Raw genomic sequence first — 17,856 nt, 5'->3', positions numbered from 1 at the left:
GCTTGGCCTGCAGTGTTCATCCAGCTCCACACCTTGTTATCCAAGAATCCTGTACAGTCTTTTCCTTAAATTTTAGCAGGGCCGAGGCAAACTTAAACATTTCCTCACTGGACATCAAGTTGTGACTCAAATTCTCCGCACCAGAGTCTGCATCAGTATCTGATATCTCCTCCTCCAACAGCATCAGTTTTAGCTTATACTCATGTTCTCTCCCTTTAACTTTAACTTGTGCTTCTAATTATAATTTCTTTTCATTTCTATTTCTTGTCTTCCTAATTCCATTTCCCTTTCCTTATCCTTTTTTGCCTTTTGGAATTCTATCTCCAGTTTTTCAGTCTCTCCTTTTACTCAAGGTATTTTAACTGTAACTGAATATCACCCAATTCTAACATTTCACTACCTGAAATACTAGGCCTCCTTTGTACTTCCTCTAAACCCAAGTTCTTAAGATGGTGCCTTGTGTGTACATCAATTAATTCTGTTCTTTCACTTCTGTCAGAAACTGTCCACTATAGTTTACTCACCAAGTCAATCAACCATGGTTTTGAAGTTTAATTTAAGCTTGCCAGAGTCAACTCGGCCACCTGCAAGAAATCCTGTGCTGTTTCCAATGCCGTGCCTTAAATACTGTACACAGCCTCATGCTTTCTTTCACCAGCATTATTTACCAAATTACACTCAAATCCTATTGTCTCGTTCCAGACCACGAGATCCCAAATTTTGTTACGTTCACTGAACTAGCGCACTGTAAATCAAGCCCAGCTTTTCCTGGAGTCATACCAAATATCAACTTTTTTTTAAGTATGCACTGTATTCTAATTTATAGGACTTTCAGACCAAGGTTGAAAGAAAGCACACACCAATTTCCTGCAGTAGTATTATTTATCATAAGCAATTATACTACTGCAATGGGTAAGCAGATACAAACCATTGATTTGTTTTGATTTGATTTTATTGTCACATGTACTGAAGTACAGGAGTACAGTGAAAAGTGTACAATGTCACCACACAAGGCGCCATCTTAGTACAAGTACCTAGGTAGAGAATCTGAAGAACAAGGTAGAAAGAAAGAACAAAGTTGAAAGTTACACATTGTAAACCAGATAATATTGACTAAAACCCTTATTTTTTAATAAGTTCACACACACACAGACAGATTATTGCCAGAAAATAACTTTAAAGTCAGTTCAGTGGTCTGTGCTTCGCTATCCCGATAATTAGATGATCCTTTTTTGATTAGTCAGGCCTTTGGTGTTCAGCTGTCTTGTTCTGGAAGCCTCCACTGGTTTATAAGAAGTACAAAGTGACTGATTCACTTGGAAAATGTTTCTGATTTATCAATTTAAAAGTCACAGCTCACAGCAACTGCTGCAGAGAAGATAACTGTTTTTCTTCAGGTTTAAACTAAATGTTTCACTACAGAGAACAGACAGCTTCTGTAGAGGAGAACAAATGCACACACTTCTTTGTTTGTACGTGTGTGTGTGTTAACTTGTTTCCAGTTCTGACTTGCTGAGTTAGCTGAGAACCAGTCAGCTTTGCTTGTAATAACTTAGCTCCTGATCATCTGAACATTGCAGGAAGCCACAGGCACAAAAACAGAATTCCCAATAGGTAGCAAATTCCTCATTCTGAAATTATGCAGTGATCCTGGTAAAGAGATAGTAAGAGCTGTCGATGCTGGAATCAGAAATAACACAATGTGGAGCTAGAGGAGCACAGCAGGCCAAGCAGCATCAGAGGAGCAGGAAAGTTGACGTTTCGGGTCAGGACCCTTCTTCAGAAATGGGGGAGGGGGAAGGGAGCTCCGAAATAAATAGAGAGAGGAGAGGTGGGGCTGGGGAAGGTAGGTGAGATGGTGATAGGTGAGTGCAGTTAGGCATTGGTGTGGATTGGTCAGTGAGGTGGGAGGAGCGGATAGGTGGGAGAGAAGATGGACAGGTTGTGTCACGTCAAGGAGGCAGGGATCAGAGGGAGTGTTGGTCATGGGATGAGGCCAGGGGTGGGGAGATTTTGGAACTGGTAAAGTCCACATTGAGACCATTGGGCTCTAGGCCCCCAAGGCAGAATATGAGGTACTGCTCCTCCAGCTTGCGGGTCGTGTCATTGTGACACTGGAGGAGGCCCAGGAAGGACTTTTTGCCCAGGGAGTGGGAGGGGGAGTTGAAATGGTTTGCAACTGGAAGGTGTTGTTGTTTGCAAACCAGATAACATTAACTGAAGCCCTTATTTTATAGCAGGCGCTCTGTTTGTGACAAACGACAACACCTTCCAGTCATGAACCATTTCAACTCCCCCTGCCTGATGCTGCCTGGCCTGCTGTGCTCCTCCAGCTCCACACTGTGTTATCTGTGATCCTGGTAAACCCTTCTTTTTAAAAACAGTTCTTTCTCATTGCTGTCCACAGTTTTTAATGACACAAAAATATAAAGCCATGGTCCTTGCAGTGGAAATGAGGAGTAGTAGGAAAGAAGTCACTTGTGGGAGTCAATACAAGCCCCCAAATAATAATCACAACGTGGGGCAAAGTATACAAAAAGAAATACTGGGTGTTTGAGATAAAGTGATGACAATAATTACACAGAGTAATCTATGTATAAAGTAGAAAAATTAGATTTCAAAAGTGGCCAGGATGCCGATTTCATACAATGCTTTTAAGACAGTTTCTTAGAGCAGTACATTTACAACTGACCAGACAGCAGGTTATGTTAGACTTGCTATTATGTAAGGTGACAGGATCAATTAAGAACCTCAGAATTAAGGTGCTCCTAGGCAGCAGAGATCACAATTTGATTTAATTTTACATCCAGAGTGAAAGGGAAAAGATTGGGTCATGGGCTAATATTTTAATTCAAAATAAGGACAACTATGTGGCATGATAGTTATGCTAGATCTGCCACACTAGGCTGCAGAATAGATTAATAGAGACACAGTAGCAGGCAATTAGGGGGATATTTGAGAATATTCAGAATATGTCTGTTCATGCTGTAAAGACAAATTATAAAAAGGAGAACCAATCACCTGTGGTTAAGCAAAGAAGTTACAAGTTTTTTTTTTGAAGTTTCTCTAACTGCACAAAGGTGACTGGCAGACCAGATGATTGGTCAGAATATAAAGAATGGCAAAGAATGACTTAAAATTTAATCAGAGGGAAGAAACTAGAGCATTACAGGAAGAGAATTAAGTTGTAAAAACGGATAATAAGAGTATCTAAAGAAATTTAAAAACGAAAAGAGTAATTAAAGAAAGTTGTTGGTACTCTAGAAAAAGAGCATAGGGACATAGTATTAAATAATAAGGAAATGCACAATAAAAGGAATAAATATTTTGCTTCTTTCTTCAATAAAGAGAATGCAAAAAGTACATTCTGGTAATAGCTGCAAATTGAAGGTGGAAGGGAGAGAGAAAAACTCAGCAAGATTACAATCACACAAGAAGCAGAACTAAGCAAACAAGCCAAGGCTCCAGATCTAGACGGATTTCACCTTAATGTCTTAAAAGAGGTTTCTAATCAAGTAGAAGATGTACTGGTATTATTTTTCCAAAATTCCCTAAGCACACAAAAGGTTTCATCAAACTGGAAAGTAGCAAATAAAACCCCTCTATTCAAGAAGGAAATGAAGCAGACAACAAGAAACTATAGTCCAGTTATCCTTACATCTGGCATGGGGAAATTGTTAGAATCAATCGAAGAGGTTATACCTGCTCGCTTAGAAAAAGGATCAAAGTAATCGGGAGGAGTCAGCATAGATTGTTCAGAGGGAAATCATTTTTAACCAATTTATTCAAGTTCTTTGAAAGAGTAAAATGCACTGTTGCTAAAGAGAGCCTGTACATATACTAAATTTGGATTTCTAGAAGGCATTTGCAAAGATGCCACAAAGGTTACTGTGGAAATTAGAAGTATACAGTTTTAAGGGACAACAAAGTGGCATGGTTGGAAGATTGCCTGACAGGCAGAAAACAGTATGTATAAATGGATCTTTATCTGATTGTAGAATGTGACCAGCTGAATCCAACAATATTCATTATAAACGCACAAACTCCCATAAAAATCAAAAGAACTGCGGATGCTATAAATCAGGAACAAAAACAAAGTTGCTGGAAAAGCTCAGCAGGTCTGGCAGTATGTGTGAAGGAAAAAACAGAGTTAACGTTTCGGATCCGGTGACCCTTCCTCAAGAATGGACTGTGCCTCACCATAGTTACCTTGACCATATCTCACACCCTGTTTCCTGTAATGACTATATTCCACTCTGTCAGTTTCTCCATCTGCATCGCATCAGTTCTGATGATGCCAACTTCTACAAAGAGGCCTCCAAAATGTCCACTTTCTTCCTCAACCTTCTTTGTCCTCCCACAAGAGCAAAAGGGTCCCATGGTCCTCACTTACCAACCCACCAGCATCAACATCCGAAGGATCATTAGCCATAACTTCCACCACCTTCTGCAGTATGCCACCACTAGATACATATTACCCTCCCTTCCCTTGTCAGCCTTCCACAGGGACTGTTCCCTCCAAGGACAATTTGGTCCACTCCTCCTCCACTCCAAACACCTCCCGCAGCCTAATGGCACATGCCCATGCAATCGCAGAAGGTGTAAAACCTGCCCATTTACTTCCTCCCTTCTTATTATCCAAGGCCCCAGAGACACCTTCCGGGTGAAGCAGTGATTTACTTGCACTTCACTGAATCTAGTCTACTGTATTCGCTGCACACAGTGTGGTGTCCCAACACTGGGGAGACGAAACGCAGACTGGACGACCATTTTGCAGAACACCTACATTCTGTCCATAAAAATAAACCTGAACTTTCTGTTGTATGCCACCTCAACACACCAATGTGTTCCCTGGCCAACATCTCTGTCTCGGGCTTGCTGCAGTGCTCCAGTGAAGCTCTGTGCAAGCTGGAAGAATGTAATCCCATTTTCCACTCTGGGACCATGTAGCCTTGGTACTCAATATCGAGTTCAATACTCTTAGGGCCTGAGCATCTTCTCCAATGTCCTTACCTTAACCCCCACGCACTAGGCCTTGTCGTCACATGAGCTGCAATCAAAGCCATCCACCACACAGTCAGCTGTCAATGGTCCCAATTAGCTGCTATTAATTCCCCAAGGCTGAACTTTACCCAATCCTATGTTTGTCCAGCTGTTGTTCTTCTCTCTCTGGGCTTTAACTCCACTTGTCGCTTACTCTTGTTCCTCCCCCAACCCATCTTCAGCACATTTCACCAACCTTTTCCTAGCTACAATTATTTCTGAAGAAGGGTCACTGGACTTGAAACATTAATTCTGCATTCTCTTCACAAATGCTGCCAGATCTGCTGAGTTTTCCCAGCATTTTCTGTTTTTGTTTTCAACAGAGGTATGTTCAGGTGCTTCAACCATTTACATGTTACATTAATAACTTCGAAGTGCAGTGTGAAGGCATGGCAGTTAAATTTGCAGGTGACACCAAGATAGGCAGGAATGTATGTTGTGAATAAGGCAAAAGGAAATTGCAAACAGATGTAGGCAGGTTAACAGTGTGGCCAATAATCTGGTAGATGGAGTATAATATGGGAAAATAGGAAATTGTTCACTTTGGCAGAAAAAATGAAAAAGCACAGTACTACATAAAGAAATGGTCTGCACAATTCTGAGGTACCTAAGTGTCAAGGTGTTCTGGTGCATGAGTCAAAAAATGTTAGTATGCAGATACAACATGTAAGCAAGTCCAGTGGGATACTATTCTTTATTACAAATGGAATTGAACCTTGAAAATAACAATATTATATTTCACTTCTACAGAATCTTGGTGCGATCACATCTTAAATACCGTATGCAGTTCTAGTCTCATTTAAGTAAGAATGTAAGTGCATTGGAGGAGGTTCAGAGGATATTTACCAGATCGATAAAAACTGAAAGAACTGCAGATACTGTAAATCAGAAACAAAAACAGAAATTGCTGGATAAGCTCAGCAGATCTGGTAGCATCTGTGGAGGGAAATCAGAGTCAACTTTTCGGGTCGAGTGACCCTTCCTCAGAACACTCTACCCAAAATGTCAACTCTGATTTCTCTCCACAGATGCCGGTAGACCTGCTGAGCTTTTCAGCAATTTCTGTTTTTGTTTACTAGATTGACATTTGGAAAGAACAGGTTGTCTTATGAGGATAGGTTGGACAAGCTGGGCTTGTTGCCATTTGAGTTTAAACGGGTGAGGGTTGACTTGATTGAAGTGTACAAGATTCTGAATGTTCACAAGGTGGACATGGAAAGAATGTTTCCCCTTGAGAGTCAGTCCAAAACTAGGGGGCATTGTTTTAAAATGTCAATTTCTTTAGGACAGAGAAGAGAAGTCTCCTCTCAGAGGGCTGATCAACTTTGGAACTCTTTGCTTCAGAAGGCAATGGAAGCAGGGTCATTGTCATTTTTAAGGCAGAGGTAGATAGATTCTTGTTAGGCAAGGGAATTAAGGATTGATCAGGGTTATTAAGGAATACTTAATTTGAAGACAAACACCTAAGTGTGATCTTATCAAATGGCGAAGCATGCACAGGTGGGGATGGGAAAATGGTTTATTTCTGCTCTATTTCCTATGTTTATAATGTAATGGTCATGGGAGATAGTATGGTGAGAGGGACACACACAGTTCAGTGCAGTCAAAAGAGCATGTATTCAGAAGGCTATGTTCCCACTTGGTTTCATGGCTTGGGTGATTTGCTCAGTGCTGAATAGGAATGGTCCACATAAGTGTCAATGGTATATGTACGACTATGAAAGGGATTTCTGTTTAAATAGTATGAGGAGCTGGGCAAATAATTGATGAGCTGACCCTCAAGGGTAATAGTCTCTCCCTAATTTTTAGAGACTCATGCAAGTGGTGTACAGCACATAAGATCAGTGAAATTAATACATGGCTCAGAGTCTAGTGTAGAAGGATGTTCCAGTTTTTGGGACATTGATGTCAGTACTGATGTAAGTGGGAATTGTACCACTAGGACAATCTATACCTGAACCATGCTTGGACTGGTGTTCTAGTGAATCCTATAACGACGGAAGCAGAGAGAGCTTTAATCTGAACAATAGGTATGAGGAATCAAGCTTGGGTAGATGCAAAAAAATCAAGGTCGAGAGTTAAGGCAAGGGAGCAAAATTATTAAAATGATCAGAAATGTAGAAGATAGAATGGCAGGAAAAGACGGCAAGAATAAAATTAAGTGTACATCAATGTTTACAACTAGATGTTAAAAAGATTACAAAAGTACAAAAACTAAAAGCTCAGGATCTGAATTCATTGAACATTTACACAAAATAAACAAACTGATAGCACACACTGAAATAAATAAATACAAGTTGATAGCCAATGCTGAAATGTGTGAATGATGACAGGATTGGATCCTGAACATAATATTCAAGAAGGACAAGAAGCTACATAAATGTGACTGTGTAATATGTTTAATTAAGGATGGCCCTCCAACAGTCACCTCAAATTTAGGATGAAGAATAGAAGAAGAAATGTTGGATTAAAACAAACCGTGGATGCAGAAGGTCTGAAACAAAAACAGAAATTGCTGGTGAAACTCAACAGGCTTGGCAGCATCGGTGGAGAGAAAGCACAATTAACATTTCAAACCTAGTGACCTTTCATCAGAACTAATAGTAGCTAGGAAAAAAGTGGCATATGTACTGATGACAGGTGGTCGAGAGGGGATAAAAGAGTGAGTGGATGGGTGGAGGCAGAGCCCAGAGAGGAAGAAAGTTAGGCAGGTAAAGTTCTTGTTGATAGTTGGCCAGGGAGGAAAAGAAGCTGATAATGGGGACCATCAGTAGGTGAAAATTGGTTGGCTGTGCTGAAAGCAGCCCATGTCATGAGAGGACTTGGATTGTGAAGGCCGTGTAAAGGACGTGAAAGGAGGTAGTCAGGCTCTAAAATAATTGAACTCAGTGTTGTGTTCTGAAGGCTGCAAGGTCCTCAAATAAAAAATGAGATGATCAGCGTAAACTTTTTTTTAAAGTTTCAATCTGTTGGACATGGCAAGGTTTGATTTTTGCTGATTCTTTTTAGAATTATCTTGTTTTCCATTGATCATTAAATAAAGGAATTTTTAAAAGTGCTTTTAAAAAATAATATCAAAAAACTATAATTTGATAAATTTTGAGATTTTTAGAAAAATGTGGTACAATTACAAATTTTTTATTCAATACTTCTGAGTCAATAATTATTTACAGACCACCCAATGCAAATTATGTAGACAGCAATATCAATGTAAAATTCAAACTGTTTTATTATACAATGTTGGACTCTCTGGCTGACAGACAATGTCATGAAAAATACTCTCAATTTTGTTTACCTGTTGAACCCGATTAAGATTTTCTGCAAATATTGGAGATTTTTCCTTAAGGAATGTAATAAGATCCTTGTAGATATCACCACTTCTGTCATAAATAATATCTTCACTATCCTTTACCAGACCCTAAAGAATAAAAGTTTAAGACACAATACAAAACTGGCAAAGAAGTATGAAATATTTACTAATGTATTATTACATTATAATAATACATTATCTCTGTTAATTAAATTATGTGATAAATAAAAAAAATCACAAAAGTACCTTTCATTTCAGTTTAAGTACTCACCCCATTCAGGTAAACTCCAGCTGTGTTACAGGTAACATACAAAGTTTCAGTATCATGAGTATTAATAATCAGGTAGCAAATATCTCCATATACTTGTCTCCATGGTGGGGCTCTGCATCCATTAGAAAATTCATATTCTGTAAGAAAATAATCATACAAAGATAACGAATATGTTTTTAAAATGCACTACTTTCATGGTTCAATACGTAACCCTTTATGTGGCAATTTCTATTTGAGTTAATTCTCCATGTGAATACCTGATGTGTAGTTGATCGATTTTAAAACAGTCAGATCTCCTTCTCCAGAGAAGGACTGGAGCAGTTGCACGTCATTCTTTATAGCCTGAGGGTTCAGCCGCACTTCTCTTTTAAAAAAAAGAACAGAAAGAAAAGCATGAAAATATAATTAAATCACCTTCTGGTTTATTCAACTATTTCCTTTATGCAGTTGGTTCCAGCATTTATTTTCTGTGTATTAAATCAGAACCAAACATTTTATTTGAAGAAAATATATTACTGTAACATCTGGAAAAAATACCTACGTAAGTATCCTGGGCAAGCCAGATATTTTCAAGGTCTATAAAGTGGTGCCAGAACCTTCTAAATTGTGCCAAAATGTAAATATGCAGATTGTCCATACCAAGTAAAAATAAATCATGGTTCTGCAGACAATAAGTAGTTTTAAAATTTAAAAAAAAATACTTATTTAAACTTCTAACATTGTAACAGGCTTACAACTAATATGAAGTGATATCATACGAAATTTGAAAAAAATATGGTAAATTGTTCCCATGAAGGGAAGATATCACAACAGACAGACTTCCTGCCCTATCTAAAGAAAGAATCAACTAAAACTAAGGTTAGATATGGAAGTGTCATTCTCTGAAAATAAATTCCACTTTCTCCTTAGAAACGTTTGAACTCCACTACTGTTGGCAGCGACGCCTTCAGTTGCCTAGTCTCAAATTCTGGATTTGACTCTCCTAATTTTTCCTCCTGTAAGTCACTCTTCAAAACATTCCCTTTAATCAAGCATTTGGTCACCTGGCATAATATATCTTTTTAGGGCTTAGTGTCAACATCTGTTCCGTAATTTATCTCTGAAGAGCCTTCAGATGTTATACCACATTAATGATGCTACATAAATGCAATGTATTATTGTGGGCAGTAAGAAAGCTATAGAACAATAAATGAAAACCTCCATCCATGCTTCCTAATTTCTGAAGTAGCTCTTCTGCTAGGACAAGAATCCAATGTAATATTCGAAAGTATAAAAGATGTTGTGCAGAATTTTATAGTCCCATGTCTGCTGGTTTGAAGTTCATAAATTGCATTGCATGGCCTGCCTATCATATCTGTTGACCCTGTATTGTTCTCTTATTTCTATTCTTTTGGGATGGAGTATGACATAGCAAGCATTTCTGCCCTTAGACTGACTTAGACCCTTCATAACTGATAGCAGCTAGGAAAAGCTGGTAGTTATGCTGATGATGGAAAGCTTGGGGGGAGGGGCAGTGAGTGGATAGGTGGAGAGGGAGCCCCTGAAAGAAAGGACAGAGAGGGAGACTTGAGAGAGATAGACTGAGCTCCCAGAGAGGTTTGGGGGGTGGGAAGCGAGAGAGAGAGAGAGAGAGAGAGAGAGAGAAGTTAAGCTAAGGGATAGTTCATAGTAAGTCAGGGAGGAGGAGAAAACTAGATATGTGATAATATGGACTATGAGTAGTTTAAAATGGGTTGGCTGTGCTGAAAACAACCTATTTCATGACAGGACTTGGGGTGTGTGTTGGTGGGGGCGGGGTGGGTGGCATAGTCATCAGGGTTGGGGTTGGTGTGGAAATTGACATGAAAGGAGGTGTTCATGCTTTAAACTTGTTGAACTTAATATTGAGTCTTCAAGGCTATAAAATCCCCAGGCAGAAGATGAGGTGTTGTTCATCCAGCTGGAGCCTTGCTGGAGTACTACAGTGGGCCCAAGACAGAAACACTGGCAGGGAAACACTGTCAGATACATTAGGGACATTTAAGCGACTCTCGGATAGGCCATGGATGATAGTAAAATGTAGGGTATGCAGGGTAGTTTGATCTTAGAGTAGGATAATAGGTCGGCACAACATTGTGGCCGAGCGGTCTGTACTGTGCTGTACTGTTCTATGTTCTATGGAATACAGCCGTGTGCTAAAGTGACAGGCAACTGGAAGCTGTGGGCCATTTTTACAAACAGAACGTAAATATTCCATAAAGTGGTCATGCAGTCTGTGTTTTATCTCCCCAGTGTCGAGGAGATGACATTGCGAGCAGTGAATACAGTAGACTAAATTGATTGGAGTGTAGGTAAATTGTTGCTTCATCTGGAAAATATTAGATAAGTGTTATAGCTGTTTTCCAAAATGTTATGAGATGCATGGATATGGTTTATAATTCAAATTAGGATGCTTACCTTCTTGTTGGTTAGATGTTATGAAAACATTACTATTATCTTTCTAAAGTGTCAGAGGACTCACCTGGCAGCTCGACAACCAATGAGACACTAGTGTTGGCTCTTTTCACCGAATCTCAAGCCAACCAGGCAGCAGTGAAACCACCAGTGAGCCTTCCCTGGAATCAAGACCTAGTGGGATCTTGATTAGAATCTAACAGCTCGTGTTCAGCAATACCACAGGAGAGACTATGGCTGACATGGCAAAGACATCTACCACATCCCAGAATCATGGAGCACCCCAGACCAAAGATAAATAATCTTTTTTTGGTGGGGGGGAGGTTTGTGAAATTAGTGGGATAAGGATCACAGGGTTTGTAAGGGTTAGTTTGGCAGCTTGGTTGGGGGAGTGGGTGCTGACTCACAGTAGGCCCCTTCCCAATGTATATCCCTCAATCAAGAACTGAATGCCTTTAATGAAACACACCATCCATGACCTAGTGCTAACAAGTTGGCTGCAGTTTTCAACACCTTGCAAATTGCACAGTGACAGGCCCACCTGCCACTGGGCTAATACCAGTAGTGACAGTATGAGGCTATCAAGCGATCATTAATTAATTGACTGTACACTTTCTTGGTGGAGGCAGGAATGTAGCGAGTTCAGGTATGTCACCATCCCAACTAATTACATGTCTTCCCAGCTCCAAGCTCACTACCAGCAAGAGCAGAAGATTCCATTTTATCTCTAAACTGTCACATTTGCAACAATGATCTTTTTATGAACAACACTTACTGTGAAATTTTCTGTAAAGAAGTATTTAGAAGTTGCATGTCTAGCTGCTGCAGAAGCAGAAGCAACTTCATCTGAGCTTCAGCCTCAGGTTCTTCATCGCCTTTCTTCACTTTTTCTAGTAAACGAAGCATAGATTTGTCCTCTCCTTCCACAGTAGCAAAGCTTGGCCCCAGGATCTTTGCAATTGGGTCTCTGTTTGCTAATACATTTTAAAAAAGTACAGTTAAAGAAACAATTGCATCAATCCAATAATTATGAATGCTGCAATGAAAAAAAATAGGTATTGCCTGGCATCCATCTCAACACCACACTACTGTTTTGTTGCACTCCACAGATACAATAGGACAAATTTATTTTGTATCAATACATTCAAAATGCATCCTTACACATTTATTTCCTGAAGTGACACCATGACTCAAGGAGGTTGGCATTACCAAACATACTTACAGTCACTCCAAAATTTTAACATGTTTAGATTAGTCACATTAAAAGCTAACAGGCTCAGAAGTGTGGCCTCTAGCATTTCTAATAGTTTATTGAGTGAATGTAATGGCACACAAAAATCACAAGTATGAAAAATACTCAAAAGTAATCCTTGTACAGTGCTACTGGTTGAACTCAACAAAAAAAATAACACTGCCGCAACTGGAGGGAGTTTATTGCTGCAATTTTGTGCATCGTGGGTGTTGCAGAGAAGAAACACTAAGCAGATGCAAAGCCTACTTAATGTGAATTCTGCTCAGGGAGCAATCTGTTTGCAAATCAATCTCCCACCAGCCAGTCGGCAGGCAAGGCATCAACAACGAGAGGTGGGACACAAGGTAGAAGCTAAATTTGTCACCTAATTGGAATAAGGGTCTAAAAGGCTTCACACTGAGGAGTGCCATTAACAACATCAACAATGATAGTATCATATGGACTTGTGGGCAAAAGAGCTCAGGATTGCGATACAGTGAGACCTGACATTTGGATTTCCTCAAAATCTCTATAAATATGAGCTCAATGTTACCAGAAATTAGCCAAAGTGTCATATTTTGCAGTTTCATGGAGGGTTTCTTTCCAAGAGGTCTAATGAGATTTCTCATGCTATCTTCCCAAATTTGTCTCATCACCATGGGGGCATAGTGCATAGGTGTGTTATTTGTTGTATTTTCCTTCTCACTACATGCAAAAGTATATGTCACTGCTAGGACTTTCCAGAAAAAAGATCTCTGGCACCAATACCATTTAAAGTCTAGCCACATACTCGGTCAAGCACTGTCAGTCCTGAGATGGACTTCAAAGGGCATGTAGTGAGAAAGCAACGAAACACAGATGCTTTTCAAGGCACACAAGTGGCACGACTGACACTTCACTTCATACACAAGTGCATATTTGCACAGCTATGCTATTTAAGAATCAAGCTACACAACCTACCCAACCTTAGCATCATCCCTTCTTACATCCCTTCTCCCAATGCCCAGTACAGGCAAACACCTTTTATTGTTCAATGTGGGACTATTACATACAGGAAAGCCTTCAAACAGTTCAAAGCATTTACTTTGCAGCAACAACAAAAGAGAACAAATAGACAGACCGAAGATGCATCTATCTGTTAGGCATTGCCCTTGCCTTTCAAACACCAACACATTTATAATTAATGAGTGATCACTACATCTGGCTCAGATCTACTGGAACCAGGTGTCAATTAAGTCCTGTCTGGCTGTTGTGTTTCATGCTGCACTGTTCTAGCACGCAGAAGGTGATGCTCCTCCTGCTGAATCTCCTCAAGTTCCTTGGAAGACTGCTGCTACTCTCCCAGCTCTTCAGAGGCCACCTCAACCCTTTGTTGTCTATTCCAGTTGAGCAGAACTCAGCATGCTAGGATTGTGCAGCACACTGTCTTGAGTGCATTGCAAGGCACTCTCCAGATTGATCCAAGCATCAGAACCTCATATTCAACAGAACAATCTTCTGCTCCATAATAGCCCTTGTTGAAAAACGGATTGTGTAGTACCTATGCTCAGCTTGTCGGGGGTTGCATAATGAAGTCATCAGCAAAGATCAAAGAAGGTAAAATGAAATGGTCCTTGTAAGGCATCTGACCCTTGAAACAAAGCAGAAACATGAGAGTTCTCAAGGTTATAAACATCATTGCAGCTGACAGGGTACCTGGCTGTAAGATCATAAATTATAGGAGCAAAAGTAGCTCCTTTGGCCTATTGAATCCATTCTGCCATTCAATGAGGTCATGGCTGATTTGATAATCTTCAACTCCACATTCCTAGCTTTTCCCCATAACCCTTGATTCTGTGGAGAAATGCAGAAGGTCTGGCAGCACTTGTGAAGAAAAAACAGTGTTAATGTTTCGAAGTCCAGTAACCTTTGTCTGAAGAAGGACTCAAACATTAATGCTGTTTTCTCAACACATGCTGCCAAACCTGTTGAGTTTCTCCAACAATATCTGTTTTTGTTTGCTGCAGATCTCTAGCATCTGCAGTTCTTTGTTTTATATTATCTTTGATTCTCTTATAGATTAAAAATCTATCTCAGCCTTGAATATATTTAATCAACCACACTTGACAGCCCTTTGCCACAAAGAATTCCACAGTTTCACCACTCTCAAAAGAAATCTTCCTCATTTGTGTCTTAAATGAGTGACTCCTTGGTCTGAGATTGTGCCCCCGGTCATAGACTCTCCCACAAGGAGAAAACAACTTCCCTGCATCTAATGTGTCCAGCCCCCTAAGAAGTTTATGTTTCAATAAGATTATTTTTAAAATTTGTTCAAGGGATGCAGGCAGCACTGGATAGGTCGGTATTTATTGACGAACAATAATTGCCCAGACGGCAGTTAAAAGTCAACCACATTGCTGTGGTCCTGGAGTCACATGTAGGCCAGACAAGGTAAAGATGGCAGACCTCCTTCCCTTCAGGATATTCATGAATCAGATGGATCTTTTTTTGACAACTAACAGTGATTCTATTAATAGCATTTTTTCATTTCAAAAGGTAAAGATTTTAAAAAATGAATTTCCCCAATTTACATTCTTTTAGGTTCAGGTTGACAGAAAGCACAGATCAAGTTGCTGTGCTTAAGAATTACTATTACAAGCAGTTTATTCCCTGCAGAATTTTGAACGGTTGGTCATATGATTCCTTTTCTGAAGATATTTGCCTGGATTTGAATATCCCATGTCTTCAATCTATGTCAGCAGTTTTAATTTCTTTGTGTTAAGCATGTGAATGTTTTATTTCAACTTATTGATTGGTTTGGATTCTATTCTTCCTCATTTGTAATTTAATAGTGTAATCACGGAGGACAAAATTAACATGTTCACGAGGTCAATTCTACAATTCGACCCCATATACATTCCACTACGGAGGAAACCTGGAAGTGAGGCAATCCATCGCAATGGACCCCAGAGTTTAAAAACCAGGCGGGAAAACACATCGACACTTCATCAGAGGCTGCACTGAGGGTGTTACCAAGCACGGTAACGAAACATCAGTGGAACAACAAACCAGCTCGGCGAACCAACCAACCTCAACAAGATAATAAAACCTTCAAGAATTGATGGACATAAATCGAGGCTAAGGGAAATCCATAATCTGGATTTCTGACTAGGTTAAGACAACTGGCAGAAGGCTGTGACTTTGGTTTAAGCCTTAATGAGATGCTTAGAGACTGTCTGGTATATGGAATTAATGATGTAATTATGCAAAAATGCTGACTAGCTGAAGCCCAACTGGTCTTCAAACAGACACAATTGGCTTTATCTTTGGAAAATGCGGCAAGTGGAGCAGATGAGTTGTAGGGTATTCCGATGGAAATAGACACTTGCCAGTCTGAATGAGCTTGGGGAACACCACTTGAGTGCAGGCAATTGCATAGCGTCACTCAGGTCATATCCTGAACAGAGGGATGCTAGGTCAGCCCACACCAAAACACCAAAACAAAGCCAAGCCTTAGCTAATTGGTTAAAACTGTCTTCAGCATCCTGGCCAACAAGCCACTGTAGGTGCTGCTGGTATGCAGACTCAAGACAGCAAAAGAATCCTACTAGACCTAAATTGAATAAGATAACTCATAGACCGGTATCCAGGAGAGTGCACATCCTGGAATGTCCACCTACATCTGGATTGGAACAGTTAAATTGCTTAGCAACATCCAAATCAGAACCAATCAAGATAAACATCTGGTTAAGTGGTCATCTGGTCCTAATGGAGGTTAATAACGGTGCAACCATATCAGTGATCAAAAAACCAGTTTTTAACAAAATTTGCCTGGACTCCAACCCTTAAGTTTGTGCAAGACCTCAGCTAGGCTGAAAACCTATACCAAGGAACCTTTACAGATTAAGAGTACAACTTTGGTTCTGGTCTTTAATGAAAACTAGCAGGTTTAGTTACCAGTGATTATAGTAAAAGGCTTGGGCCCAAGCTTGATTGGGCGAAACATCTGGTTAAATAGTCATTCGGTTCTAATGGAGGTCAATACCAGTGCAGTAGTATCAGTGATCGCAGAACAAGTTTTTTATAAAATTCTCTCTGGACTCCAGCCCTTAACTTCGTGCAAGACCATAGCTAGCCTGAGAAACTATACCAGGGAATTTTTAGAGATTAAGGGTACAACCTTGGTTCCAGCATCTTAGGGAAAGCAGCTGGTTCAGTTACCACTGATTGCAGTAAAAGGCTCGGGTCCAAGCTTGATGGAGTGAAGTTGGGTGTGAGAGACTCCCTGAAATTTTCATAGAGTCATGCAGATGTACAGCACAGAAACAGACCCTTCAGTCCAACTCGTGCATGCTGACCAGATTCCTGGATAAAACTACTCCCATTTGCCAGTGTTTGGCCCATATCCTTCTAAACACTTCCTATTCATATACCCATCCAGATGCCTTTTAAATGTTCTAATTATACCAGCCTCCACCACTTCCTTTAGCAGCTCATTCCATACATGCACCACCCTCTGCTTGAAAACTTTGCCCCTTAGGTCCCTTTTAAACCTTTCCCCTCTCACCTTAAACCTATGGCCTCTAATTTTTGACTCCTCCACCCCAGGAAAAAGACCTTGTCTATTTACCCTATCCATGCCCCTCATGATTTTATAAATTTCTATAAGATCACCCCTCAGCTTCAAACATTCGAGGGAAAATAATCCCAGTCTATTCAGCCTCTCCCTATAGCTCAAACCCTCCAACCCCGGCAACATCCTTGTAAATTCTGCTCTAAAAGTTGGTACAGCTGTTACTTGCTGCATTGTGGCCCACAGAGAAGGGAAATCATCGTTTATTGTTGCAAAGAACTGCTGTAAGCTTGAGAGTCATGCATGTCAATTATGACACTTAGAGTCATAGAGTCATAAAGATATACAGCACGGAAACAGACCCTTTTGTCCAACTCATCCATGCTGATCAGATATCCAAAATAAATCTAATCCCATTTGCCAGCTTTTGGCCCATATCCTTCTAAACCCTTCCTATTCATATAACCTTTTAGCATGCCTTTTAAATGTTGTAATTGTACCAGCTGCCTCTGGCAGCTCATTCCAGACACACACCACCCTCTGCATGAAAAATTTGTTCCTTAGGTCCCTTTTAATTCTTTCCCCTCTTACTTTAAACCTACACCCTCTAGCTTTGGACATTCCCGTCCTAGGGAAAAGACCTTGCCTATTTACCCTATCCATGTCCCTCAAGATTTTATAAACTTCTATAAGGTCACCCCTCAGCCTTCGACGCTCCAGAGAAAATAGCCCCAGCCTATTCAGCCTCTCACTATAGCTTAAACTCTCCAATCCTGGCAACATCCTTGTAAATATTTTCTGAGCTTTTTCAAATTTCACAATATTCTTCCTGTAACAGGGTGACCAGAATCGCACACAGTATGCCAAAAATGGCCTAACCAACGTCCTGTACAACTGCAACATGACCTCCTAACTCCTATAGTCAATGCACTGGCCAATAAAGGCAATCATACCAAATGCCTTCTTCACTATCCTATCTACCTGTGACTCCACTTTCAAGGAACTATGAACCTGCA

General features: G+C 40.1%; 1 protein-coding gene across 1 annotated transcript in view; it reads right to left on the bottom strand.

Moving 5' to 3' along the window:
* Nucleotides 1–17,856, bottom strand: part of LOC109917023 (outer dynein arm-docking complex subunit 2-like) — a 102,624-nt gene that overhangs the window by 56,997 nt on the left and 27,771 nt on the right. Inside the window, exons 3-6 of the mRNA XM_020516789.2 lie at nucleotides 11,833–12,031; nucleotides 8,882–8,988; nucleotides 8,625–8,761; nucleotides 8,339–8,461 (exon numbers count right to left, since the gene is read on the bottom strand). Coding sequence (XP_020372378.1) covers nucleotides 8,339–8,461; nucleotides 8,625–8,761; nucleotides 8,882–8,988; nucleotides 11,833–12,031 — 566 coding nt within the window. The remainder of the gene's footprint in view (nucleotides 1–8,338; nucleotides 8,462–8,624; nucleotides 8,762–8,881; nucleotides 8,989–11,832; nucleotides 12,032–17,856) is intronic.

This window comes from Rhincodon typus, chromosome 2 (assembly GCF_021869965.1).
Source record: "Rhincodon typus isolate 14 chromosome 2, sRhiTyp1.1, whole genome shotgun sequence".
Taxonomy (NCBI): domain Eukaryota; kingdom Metazoa; phylum Chordata; class Chondrichthyes; order Orectolobiformes; family Rhincodontidae; genus Rhincodon; species Rhincodon typus.
This window is presented reverse-complemented; position numbering and strand designations above follow the sequence as displayed.